Source organism: Carassius auratus, unplaced genomic scaffold, assembly GCF_003368295.1.
Source record: "Carassius auratus strain Wakin unplaced genomic scaffold, ASM336829v1 scaf_tig00001766, whole genome shotgun sequence".
NCBI lineage: Eukaryota > Metazoa > Chordata > Actinopteri > Cypriniformes > Cyprinidae > Carassius > Carassius auratus.
The window spans coordinates 6,518-20,197 of record NW_020523396.1 but is presented as its reverse complement, the minus strand read 5'-3'; the positions used below and the strand labels follow the sequence as shown (position 1 = coordinate 20,197).

Below are 13,680 nucleotides of genomic sequence, written 5' to 3'. Positions count from 1 at the left end.
TGCATTTCCCAAATGTTTTGGTACACCAATGAGCACACAGTGAGTCATGATTGGTTCACATGAATATCTTTAACCAATCAATGATCAGATCATTACCGTGCCATTACTGCATACTAAATAATAAGATAACTATTAATAATACAAGTAGATATTTCACATTTAAATTAAATCTTGAGTAAAACCAACTTGTCAAATTAATTGTCAAGAAATAGATTTTAAGAATTGTGGTAGATTACTCCTTGTTCTGCATATGGCTGGTCAGGTTGAGTGTATTACATTTTGGGATACAGTAAAAATGCAGCAGTTCATCTAGGTATTCTGTAAACACAGTACGAGTCATTCTGAACTGGCACACTCTCTTCTGAGAGCTAGCTTTTGATTTTATTACACTTATTTATAAACCTCTGTAAATAGCACATCATTCTCTTAATCTTAACTTCGAGGCAGTGTATGCCAGATCTCTATGATTTCACTGCACATCAAAGATGAATTTCCATGACACCGCGAAGGCCATGCAGATGAGGATTTATCTGATCTTATCATTTCCTTTGAAGAATAACCTGATCATCGTAATGCCTCCCATATTAAATCTGTGGCCTGCAGAATTCACCTGCTTCCATCAGAACCCAATTTAACTGGCCTGCATTTTAACCCATTTCGTACCGAGATGCTTTAACTGAATAAACAGCCAGAAAAGTCTCTTTGATGTTCTTAAAATATCACATGGTATGACGTCATCCCACATTAATAGGGGAAAATGAAATGTTCAGCATGCACCATTCGGATAATTAACGGTATTGTGATTTTAATTAAGGTGATGTGTGTGTGTTCGAATGAGACCGGGCTCTATATTTTTAGATTTCCATCTTTTCTTAAAATTATAGTGATAATAAATGAGATAGCTTAATCCACACAGTTGATTACTGGCTGTCAAAGTAGTTATATATATATATATATAATATGTACAGTAGCGGCGCGCCAGGACATCCACTCTCTGCGTTTTATCGCTTGATGAGTGGAAAATGTGTCGTGATGGGAAACGCTAGGAGGCTGTGATGGATCGGAATGGGGGGAAATTGGGGTTGTAACACAGATTAGCACAGATTCCGTACGCCCACAGATTCAGCTTCAACCTCAATAAATTCAGAAGCACGGCCTTCTCCATCTCCAGCAATTTCTAATAGTCCATTCCCTCCCTTGTGTTATCAAGCTGATTTCCAAGTGGCTGCTTAGCTGTTAAACCGTTGCCCAATTCCAGGAATTTATTGGAGAATATAACAATGATTGTCTTGATGGAGCCTCTGAATCATCTCCTCTGTGCTCTGGATGAGATCACAGTGGATCAAGTGGCATGAAATCCCCGACGCCCCTCTCTAAACCCCCAATCTACCTCTGCAACCTGCAGCAAAGCCAACTAAAGCCTTTCAGTCCTAACTATTCCTTGGCATCGGGCCTTAACGCTTCCCTCCTCTCTCTTTGTCTCTCTCTTCACAGTATTGCTGAGTGTGCTTCAGGCAAATGGCCAGACAGAGATGAAGAAGGTGGTTGGAGACAACGCCACGCTGCCGTGCCACCATCAGCTGTGGCAAGCCGACATCTCCCTGCTGGACATCGAATGGATGCTGCATAGATCCAGCTCACGGCAGAATGTGGTGAGCGTGAGCACGCTTGTGTGAATCTGATCTCCCGCCACTGCGACATTGCGCTGCTGATGCTGGCCTCCGCTGCTCGCCACAGTCCCTGATCTGCAGTGCAGTGCTTTTTTTGCTGCTCGTCTTTCTGCAACCGTTGCTGCAATCAGCACTGTAAAAACTGCTCGCTTTTAATATGTCACTGCTTTGCCTCCTAACAATTACTTTTATGACCTAATGATGTGGAATTGGCCTGGGGACAAGTTTTACATTTTAATCTGGCCACGGCTCAAGCTGCTCCCTGGGGTCCTTCCTGACACAATATATCCAACATGAAGGGGTCAAACCTTTTGCCGATTGAACTTCCTGCCAGTTATGAATCATTTCAGTGCTGTTTTTCTAAATGGCATATAGCTTTTTAAGGAGAGAGAGAGAGCTAGTTTTTGATGTGCTTAGATGATCATTTTGGGGTCTGTCTCTCAAACCCTTTAGCTCCAAAAGCAGTTTAAACTTTGAAGTTCATAGTTATAGTTTATTTATGCACAACAATTCAAAAGGTTGTGGTTTTAATAAAATGTATATTGTGTATGTTAAGTATCTTGTGCTCACTAAGTCTGCATTTACTTGATCAAAAACAGTAATATTGTGAAATATTATTACAATTTAAAATAGCTGTTGCTTTACAGAATGAAGTTGAGTGTCAGGGACACCGGAAGACAAATATAACCAAGTGAGTAAGGGAAGGGCCTGATTCACAGTGACATAAGAGTTTAGCAGACTCCTACTTTAGGCTGTGACTCAACCCTACTGGACGGCGCCCTTAGCGCAAAGAGTTTCACAAGCCTAAACAAAGCGGTATTTATTAACATGCTGCATGTTTTCTCTTTTACCAGGTGATCACATACTCTGGCGGTAGGATCTATGACACCAACGAAAACGAAGCAAGGCGGCTGTCCCTAGCGGGAGACTATCTAAAAGGCGACGCTTCACTCTTGATCAGTGACCTCTCACTCAGCGACTCCGGAGAATACATCTGCAAGGTCAAGAACGGCGGGAAGTACTACTGGAACACAGTCAAACTCATTGTACTCTGTGAGTCTTTGGCCCCGCAGCTTGGCTTTAATTAACTCCTCTTGTAGGCCTAGGGAACGATAAAGACATGACAGATGCTTATGTCACAGAGTAAGGTGTCCAAAAATAGCACCAGGATGCTGTCCCTGGGCGGAGTGCGCCAGTTGTGCCCTGATCTTGGCGTGAAATGACATTCAGCGACTGCGTGACAATAAGAATGACACATTACACATGGTAGCATGGGAAGAAGCATGTAGAAATGCACATACTTTACCTAGACACACTATAGTGGAACTTCCAAAGCACATAAATCGGTCTTAGTTACTCATTCAACATAGCATAGAAACATTATACGTCTGTTTTCACCCCATTGTTTCTTTTTATATTCCCTCATTCCATCTTAACCGCTTTACCAGCTGCTTAAAGACATTTAAGAGCACCACAAATTTACACATGCATTTGTATAAATGGTCCATGGCTTTCAAACGACACGTTCGATTCTGAGGAGCAAACATTAGCATTTGTCTTGTTCAACACAAAGTTAATGGCTTGGCAGAGATCGCAACTGCAGCTTCCTCTGTGCGCCGTAAGTGATCCTGACAGAGTTGGGAGATGGAGGGGACCTGCATCCCACTCAGCGGCTGTAATTGCATCCCCCCCCGCGAGTGCCAGGGCAAAATTGTCCTGGCTCAGCAGATAGAGGCAGCAGGAGCAGATGCCGATGGCTGGGGTGGGCAGGAGCGGGGGGTCGAGGACCGAATGGTGAACGGGTTGTTTTACAGATTCATGTTATAGAGCTTGCTGCCATCACACTGCTTTTTAAGAGGTTCATGATGGGAGGAAAAATAGATATAAATGGAGAATGACGCAAAAAACTGTATGTGTGAGTTTACAGACCTGATTTTAAATACTTTCAAATGCTTGTTCCATTATAATTTTGTTCTAATTTGAAATATGCAGTGGTGGCCAAAACTATTAGAAAACATGGTTTTAAGTCAGTTATTTCTATCTTTTGCTGTAGTGTGTCAGTAGGATATATCAGTTTACATTTCCAAACACAAATTTGGCCATTTATTGTAATAATCCAGTGAGATTTTTGTTTTCACTACGAGTCTGACAGCAGCCAGTGCTCCACACAGAGATCTGATCTCATCATCATCAGTCTGTCTGGAATAACATGAAGAAACAGAACAAACTGAGACCGACTTAATCCAGAGGGACTGTGGAAACGTCTCAAAGATGCTTCAAGAAACCTACCTGCGAAGCTACAGTACTGTTAAAAGCTTTAGGCACTTGTGTAAAAATGCTTTAAATGGGGATGCTGTCAAAAATAATGTCATAAATAGATTTTCTTAATCAATTAACTTCTATTAACTAAATGAAATTAACATTTGGTGTGACTGCATCCTTTGTGTCTAAAGCAAGTTTGCCGTAGGTGCACTTGCACATAGTTTTTCAGGCAGCTTTGCAGGTAGGTCTCTATGTTGCCACAGTTTTTCTGAATTTATTCACTAAATTCACTAAATTATTCAGAAATATGCATTACCATGTACAGTAGCTATTTAATATAAATAAAAAAATTAATAAAATAAAATGTATGCATTTAGCAGACGCTTTTATCCAAAGCGACTTACAGTGCATTCAGACTATCTTTACCTATCATGTGTTCTTAGGGAATCGAACCCCCAACCTTGTGCTTGATAGCGCAATGTGATAACCAATTGAGCTACAGGAACACTATATATATGAATTTACAGCTAAAATGCCTATATTGTGAAATAAAATGTACAAGATTATCCAAAAATATGCATTTCCATGTGGATGTTTAATATTTAAGCCAATTCTTTGTTGAAAATCCAGCTACTACACAAATATTGTGATATACAGTTCAGAGGATTATCCAAATATATGCATTACTGTGTGGTTACATTGTGTGTTTTCTGTTTTGCAATGTAGTAAAGCCGTCTAAACCACGCTGTTGGATGGAAGGTCGTCTGCTGGAAGGAAGTGATGTCAGACTGAGCTGCAAGTCCACAGATGGTTCTGACCCAATCAGCTACAAATGGGAAAGAGTCTTAGACAATGGAAAATATGTCGGCAAGCTGCCACCTCTGGCCCTCATAGGTGAGCACATGATCATTTATGTCTTTAAGCATGAGGAAATTTGAATAATGATCATTTTTACCATCTGTGCCCTATTTAGATTTGATGTAGGGGAAGATGATCTTTTGACTGTGACCTGTTGCCAATGTTTTAAATGCTAAACTGACTCGCTCTGCTCTTATCACTTTAATAATGCTTTCCCACGAAGAAAAAAATGCAGCGTTAAGTTTGTCTTCCAAGCATGGGGAGTAAATCATGTGGACATCTCCTCTCTGGAGGAGCAGAAAATAGATGAAGACACTACAGGGCCAATTTAACACCGCAAGCATTCTCAAATTAAATTTACATCAATTCCATCAGCACTTTTTACCCCACATGCTTCACTACCTCCTCAATTAGCCCCTCTTATGAGATCGGCTTGGAGATGTGACGTATGTGTAATGTAATGTGCTCTATACCCTTCATCAGGCTTTATGGAGAATTTTGCAGAACATGCTCTGTTCATTCAACTGTGCACTTTCAGTAGTTCATGTTAGTCAACACTAAGCAAAAGGTTGTAGGTTCAATACTTGAAGCTTGACATGTGACAGCATGTCCTAATCAGGCCCGTTTTGATGAACTGACAAGCAATAATTTAATGTCCTAACCAGCCATAAAAAGCAACATTTTGTTAAATCATTGGTTATTATTTATCATGTAGTTTGGTAATGTCACTAGACAACAAGAGCTTATTTGATACTGATACTAATATACAGCTACACTGCTATAAAAAATTTGGGGGTCAGTAAGATTTTTTTTATTTTTTATTATTATTTTATTTGAAACTAATAATTCTATGTTTTTTAATCTAAAGATCTGAAGAACCCTGAGATTGTGACATTGAAGAATCTGACCAGGGAAAGCGCGGGTGTTTATAAATGCACCGCCAGCAATGATGTCGGAGAAGAAAACTGCACTTTAGAGGTCAAAGTTCACTGTAAGTACCTATGTGAATGGATGCTTTCAGAATGGCATACTAACACAGCATACTGTGGAAACCTAAAAATACCACACAGTATGAAGTGATAAATGCTTCAAACACTGTTGACACATTACCTCATTGCACAACATTTTTTATTTAGCATGTGCCATACAGTTTTCCATTAGCTTAGAAATAAATAGGCAAATTGAATTTTTATAGCTAATTTGTCAAAAAAAAAGTTTACTATTTTTCAGTCTGATCAAAGAAAAAAAAGGAGATGGTAAAAATTTTTCTGCCGCTTTTTTTGTCAAGCTGTCAATGCTAGGTCAAATAGAGTGCATTGCTTTGCATTGTGGGAGACAATAGGTAATCTGAGTATCCCATGCATAAATAAAATTTGCATAACATAACACAATATAACATGAATACAATTTTGTACTTAATTTGAACTTAGCCATTATGTTTTTCTGTTTGCTTGAGCACTTTGTTAAAGACACAAATTAAACGATTTATGCATATCATAAATAATTACTCCTAGTTTTTGTTTTCTTATTGCTTCTGACACTTAATTTACAGTAATTAGTGTCAACACAAGTACATGGTCAACCCACTGTATATTTTGTGAAGATGGCAGTGAGATCCTGACCCGTTCTACAATGCAGCGCAGTCTTTCAGTACTATTTAACATCCAAATAAAGAATTCATCCTTTTCTTTATCACAGTGTTCATTGATTTAATTCCCTCCTCCAAACCTTTCTCAAACAGCTCTGCTGCATAATTAAATATCAGATGATGGAATTAGAAGAAATAATTAATTATGTGGCGGAAAGAGAAATTTATTCATGCAAAAAATGGCATATTATTAAAGGCAGGAGCGTAGTGAGTGCGGTAGGTTGATTAATGCTGTGCTGTTTGCTGGAGAATTCTCATGCTGAGATACACTCCTTCAGGTATCTGCAATGCAGAGGGGGCTGCTTGCTTGTTACAGGCTGTTTGTTAGGCTATTCTGAGCATGAAACTTTGTTTTCTGTGTCTTTTCAAAAAATGGAGAGTGTTTTCCATGAATACAGTAGTGGATACTGTGTGTGAGAGTTTTTAGACAGTTTAACACACTTCTGGGGGCTCTCTCTCTCTGTGTGCGTTTGTGTGTGTGTGTGTATGTGTGTGTGTGAATAGAATAGAATAGAATAGAATTAATTTGAGTGGTTCTGAGTAGTTGCTTACTGGCATTAGAGTTCCCCACTGTGTTTCTATAGAATTTTGGTCCCTAGAAATTGCTTGGGTCATTCCATCTATGTCATCTTACTTTTTTTTTCTTAAATGTTTCCTTCTAACACAACTTGTTGCGGACAAGTTATACACCACTGTTTAATTCTTCATTTTTTTTAACCCTTAAGTCAATGTTATGAACATTGTCTTCTATAGAGCTGTTTTATAGCTCAATCTTTTTTTCTCTCATATTTGATATGTAAGACATTATTGAACTAAAGAGAATCAACACTGAATTAACTTGAGCTGAATAACAACATTATCTTCTGTAGAGCTGCTTTATAGCGGAACTGAGTTTTCTTCATAGCTAATGAACTTTGCAACATTCATTTCACACAGTTATCTTCTGTTTTTTATTTGTTTCATAAATGTTAATACTGTTATTTTCTTGTTAATTACTGGAAACCTGCTTTAAAACAATCTGTGTTTGTATGAAAAGGCTAATATAAATGTGACTTGACTTGACAGTAATAATAGTGAGAGTTAGCTAAGCAAATAACCATAACTTCTAATAAAACAGGAAGAGTTCTGATGTTTGGGCTCTTTTGCAGATGTCCGGGGGATGGGCGTGGTGGCTGGAGCGGTGGTGGGCGTGTCCTTCGGCGTTCTCCTCATCATCCTTATCGTCTGGCTTGTTTTCCGCAAAAAAGAGAAGAAGAAATATGAAGAGGAGGAAGCACCCAATGAAATAAGGTAAAGACACAAATAATTGTGAACACTTTTTAAAATAGCATATAGAACATGCATGCAAATTACCTCCTGAGACATTTATAATGCTTGTTAAAACAGCAACTCTTTCTCTTTGTTGACCTGCATTCATGTCTAGGTTAATTTGCAGGTGTATATGAATTATGCATGTTTGGAGGATGAGTGAGCATTAACAATGCAGACAGCAGCGAGATACACACATATACACCTCTTGCTGAGGTATAAAGAGGTACATTACAAGGCCCCAGAGTTGCAGTCATTTTCCCTGAACTTGTTAGCCAGTAGCCTGAAGAGGTCTTCTTTTTTTAAGTGATTTTACATTTTATTGTATTTATCAAAACATTTTGTAAAATGCAAAGCCTAAAACAAAAGTTTGTGCATGCAAATGATTTTAGCAAAACAAGCTTTAGAGCCATTTAGCAGATTTAGCAAAAGCTTCTAGAAAAGAATTTAGATTGCATTAAAAAAATTAATTTAGACCTGAATGCACTCCATGTAGGGGTTTAAACTGAAACAGTTCTAGCAAGTTTCTGAACCCATATCGCAAATGTATATTTTCAGATATATTTTTAAATAAATGTCAAAATATTCAAAAAAAGTGGACCACAACATTTTTTTTTTATGCATTATATATAATTACTTTATGTACTTTGCTTAAATTTCCTCATATATTTCCTCATATATTCCTCATTATATTTATTTTTATATATATTTGTTTATATTGGCTGAAAATATTGTATCCATTTGTTTATATTTATATTCACTGTACAGTCAAACCAAAAGTTATGCAGACATCAGATATAATTTTTGACATATTTTACTAGAGGTTGTAGGACACTATAGGTAATTATTTAAGTGAAGATAGCAAAATAAACTGTGAACTGTGATATATTATACCCAAGCATTCTTCATACAGTGGACTACCAGTAAAATTGATCAATTTGAAATTACACAGACACTTTGACCTGACCATGTTTTGCTTAAAGGGATAGTTCACACAAAATGGAAATTTTGATGTTTATCTGCATCCAAGATGTAGGTGACTTTGTTTCTTCAGTAGAACACAAACTGAGATTCTTAAAACACACCGTTGCAGTCTGTCAGTCTTATAATGGATTTGAACGGGAATCACGGCTAAAACATATAAAACAAGAAGAAAAAAAATTAAAATTTGTATAATTTACTTACCCTCATGTTGTTCAAAATCTGTGTGACTTTTGCTTCTATGGAACACAAAGAAAATATTCTAAAGAGTTTTGGTTCCCTTTGACTTCATGATAAAAAGAAAAAAAAAATAGATCAAGTCAATAGGAACCTGAACTGTTTACCAACATTCTTCTAAATGTCTTATTTTAAGACATGAAGGTGAGTAAATGATGACAGAATTTTCATTTTTGGTTGGACAATCCCTGCAAGCCGTTGATTTATTTAGCATATTGTGTATTTTGGCCATAACATGACTATACTGTTTGCATATATGTATACTCTACATGTTTTTTTTTTTTTTTTTTTTGCTTTATGTGGAACTTTATTTAATTTCTTGTTGATTAGCCACATTGAAATTTATATGCTAACACAAATGCACACTGCATTCCTGGAACTGGGTGTAATAACAGGAATTATTTAGTTTCGAGCTGGAGGATGAAGAATTTGAAAATAAAATATTTTTGAGGGAGACATGTTTATAGCTAGCTGTCTGAATAATAACACTTTCGATTTGGCACAGACATTTTAAGACCACTTGAGTATAGATGCTAAGTATATACAAGACTGCATGCCTGTAATGCCTTTCTGCAAATAGCACAAATAAATAAATAGAACAATGTTTTTTTTTGTTTGTTTTTCAAGTTTGTAGGTGTCCAGGTACAGACACCGGATAATGAAATGTAAAATAGCATTGCATAGTATTCATTGTATAAATTAAAGTGAAAGTGAAAAAGTGAAAGTGACATTCAGCCAAGTACGGTGACCCATACTCAGAATTTGTGCTCTGCATTTAACCCATCCGAAATGCACACACACAGAGCAGTGAACACACACACACTGTGAGCACACACCCGGAGCAGTGGGCAGCCATTTATGCTGCGGCGCCCGGGGAGCAGTTGGGGGTTCGATGCCTTGCTCAAGGGCACCTAAGTCGTGGTATTGAAGGTGGAGAGAGAACTGTACATGAACTCCCCCCACCCACAATTCCGTCCGGCCCAAGACTAGAACCCACAACCCTTCGATTGGGAGTCCAACCCTCTAACCATTAGGCCACGACTCCTAATTTAAATTAATTTAAATATAGATTAAATCTTGTTAAAACTACAAAGTAATTCAGTAAAGAGCAATGAGTGATTTTCTCTCATTTAATTTCTTGGATTAACATCAAGGACACTTGCAGCAGCTAGTAAATTAGGCGCTGTCACTTTAAGAGACAATGCATCCAATTCTTTCATTCTTTCTCCACTGTTTACTTTCACTTAAGACATTACCAAAACATTTCGAGTATACTCACAAAGATGGGTAATGTGACATAATTTTGTATGTATTTGTCGGTTTAAGAGCAAGAAGAATTCAGTGTTCACAGACTGTGTGTCAACTGTCCTGAGTCATTTTAGTTGCCCCCCCCCAACAGCCGTTGGCCCCTAAAATCCTCACCACCTTTCACCCCACGACCCTGCTGCAATGCACTGACCAAGCCAGATAATGAATCTCACAGTCTTTGGCTTTATGTTTTAGGGAAGATGCAGAGGCTCCCAAAGCCAAACTGGTGAAGCCGAACTCTCTCTCCTCCTCCCGATCTGGTAGTTCTCGCTCCGGGGCCTCCTCCACTCAGTCTATGGTGCACAACAGCGCCCTCCGTGGGCCCAGGCCTCGACTGCCTGTCGTGGCTGCCCTTAAGGAAAGCGGGCAGGCCGAAAACTTCCCCCCGGTCCCACCGCCGTACAACCATGTGGTCCCCAAACCTCCGGAGCCCAGCAGTAGCCCCAAAGCCAGCCCGGCCAAACTCAGCCCTGGGAACCTGGCGAGGATGGGCGCCACACCAGTGATGATTCCCGCCCAAACCAAGGCATTTCAGACTGTGTAGGAATAATAAATGCCCTAAACATACACACAAACAGATAAATACACACACTACACTCCACATCTGGTATCAGGAGCATTCCCAAAGGATTTCCCATTCCCTGCGGAAAACCCAGGTGGTCAGGCCTTTTAAATCAGCAGAACCGACTCTGTTGGAAAATAAATACTTTTGTTGTTTTTATGTGCACACTGAAATGGAAGAAGACCCCTTGTGGAGTGTAAAGGGTAAAGACAGAGGAAAGAGGAGGGGGTTTGGTTGTGGAGGGCTGTGCCTTGCGTTATGATGATGGTTTGAGCAAACATAAGAGGCAGATATGAACAGAGATACAGCTCTGCCTTTACCCAGAGAGACAGCCTGTCTACCTGACCGCACACTTCCTGTCCTTTCTTGGTTTGAACTGACAGATACAGAACTGGAGAGGAAACTCACGAAAGCGGACTCTTTCCGGCACCTGCTCATCCGCCCCTACAAGGATCCACATCTGCCACTCAATTCCTCGGCCAATCGCCATTCGCCAGGCGGCCCAGTGGGCATCACACCTCAACAGCCAATGGCAGGTCACCTGCTGGGCACAGACACTGCAATTGGCCCAGAATGAGAATCAATACACGTCGGCATAAACAGTGACTGTAAAATTTCTTTGCTCTTCATAAATATTCCATACAAATAGACATATTCCATATTTAAGAGTTACTTATAAGAATTCCATATATTTCAGTTGATTCGTAACGTGTGTGCACATTCCCTTTAAATCATTCATTCACATTCTTCAGGATAACTCAAACAGTATCTTCAGTAATGAGGTTGATCGTCTCAGTGGGGAAATGGTTTGGCTCTGCTTTGGTTTTCAGTATTTGCAATTGAAATCAGATGTCTGGTTGGAACATCCCATTGGATGCAAGTATGATCAGGTTGGTCAGGCTTATTATGCCCTGGTTTATATGGATATTTCTATTAATATGGTTTATATGGATCTAAAGTTTCTAAATGATTATGATGAATCCGAACAATCATCCATGTGTGGGAATTTTTTTTTAAAGGCTGTCTTTCTCAAAGCTCCACATTTTCAAAACAATTAATCATATGCCCCCCCCCCCCCCCCATATATTTCATTTGATATTCCCAGCTGACAAGAAATGTTCTCTGAAACATATAATGTTTGTAAAATTCTAAAATGGAATGTTCCCTTAATATTCAAAAAAAACTTTCAGAGAACATTAAGAGAACATTCAGAAATAATGTTTTTATGACGTACTTGGAACATCTGCAAAATGTTCTTAGAAATGGTTGTGTAAGCTGGGTTTCTGCTGAAATTACGACAACGCTTTTTGTTTTAAAACTTTTTATTAGCATAAACTGGGAGTTTTCATATATCAGTATAAATTATTTAACCACAGTTTTTATTGCGATTCCAGAAGTTCCAAGATTCTAATACTGTATGTTCTTCAATAAAAGCTATATTTATTTAGAGGGGGAATAAAAACAGTTTACAGTCCCGATTTTTCATAAGTGTGGTTTTAGTATTTTTTTAAGTTTTAGTTGATTTAATAGATTATCTTTTTATAATTTCAACATAATTCATTTTAAGTCATCCTGATGCCACTTTGGAAGTTTGCTGAGGCCACTGCTCTACATAACCCTTCATTTGTGTGTGTATGTTTAATAAATATTATGGTTAATTTGCTAATGCTTTCAGTTACCAATAAGAATGTAGTACTTTTAGCTCATTTTAAGACATTGTATATCATTTTATTCAAAAAAATCAACTGAGAAAATGTAAAAAAATTTGTCTGGGCCTGCGAATGAGCTTTGAATGTGTTTGATATTTGAATAGCTGACTATTTAGTGTTTTTTCCTCATTTCAACAATTACGTTTTAAGATGAATTTCGTTTTTTGCTGTTTTAGCAAAATAATTCAGCATTATTGTAACTGCAGTAGGTTAGAAGCTTTAAATTCTTGAGTGCAGATTTTTATACACATTAATAATTTTGTATTCTAGTTATATTTGGATTACTCTAATGCCATTGCAAATATATTTTCTCTATTTTTCAGTTGTTTTCCCTCGTAGATTTCAATGTTTGATGAATTCGAATGCCCGTGAGAGGCATTCATACCCAGACCCAGCTGAAAAAATGTGTGTGTTAGTGAACAGCAGGGGACCACAACATGGATTCCTCCCCTCAAAGAGACAGTCTTGTTATTTACGTCTTCAGAAATGATGTCAGAAAATATTCAAAGTGACAGGTCACCCTTAAGGACAGAACAATGTCTTCTTGCCGAATAACCAGGGAATAAGCGTCTCTGCGTGGAACAAGACTTAGATGTCAATGCTGGAAGAGGTAAAGGAACCAAAGGCTGAGCTTATTTATCTAAATCCAATCCTTCAGAACTCTTGAGGCCAATGCAAAAGAACACAGAATGTGCACCCAGTTCCATTGATTTAGCTTCAACCCCCGGCCCGGTCGATTCCCTGGCTTTAAAGTCTATTTCCATGGGCAGGGAAATTGAGAAAATGAAGTAATATTAGTCAAAAGTACTTCCTTGCAACCCGCTGTTCCTGTACGGCTGAGTCTGCTGTTGATATGTGCTGAGACGCATGGTTCCGTTGAGTTTGCGTTCGGTCAGTCACAGCTGAACAGTTTGAATGCTGAGCTCTAATGTTAAACACCCTGCATACAATTGCTTGAGAGAATGTGCATCTAAACAGTGGACCTGCATGACACCGATAGCTAGAGAAAGATGAATATTTTGACTCAGTGCTAATATCAGAACATTATATACTAAGAATCGCATTATTAAAGGATTTTGGTTAAAATGTTACTAATGTAAATACTTTTTGGATTTATACGCCGCCTATCATTATACG

At 38.4% G+C, this 13,680-nt stretch overlaps 1 protein-coding gene across 1 annotated transcript; it reads left to right on the top strand.

Moving 5' to 3' along the window:
- Window positions 1–1,420: 1,420 nt before the first annotated feature.
- On the top strand, window positions 1,421–11,899 carry LOC113069605 (CXADR-like membrane protein; the record flags this gene model as incomplete). The annotated part of the gene is made up of 6 exons (XM_026242782.1): window positions 1,421–1,652; window positions 2,525–2,723; window positions 4,659–4,826; window positions 5,659–5,781; window positions 7,587–7,728; window positions 10,468–11,899. Coding segments are annotated over 6 exons (1,213 nt in total), but the record flags the coding sequence as incomplete, so codon positions are not given.
- Window positions 11,900–13,680: the final 1,781 nt, after the last annotated feature.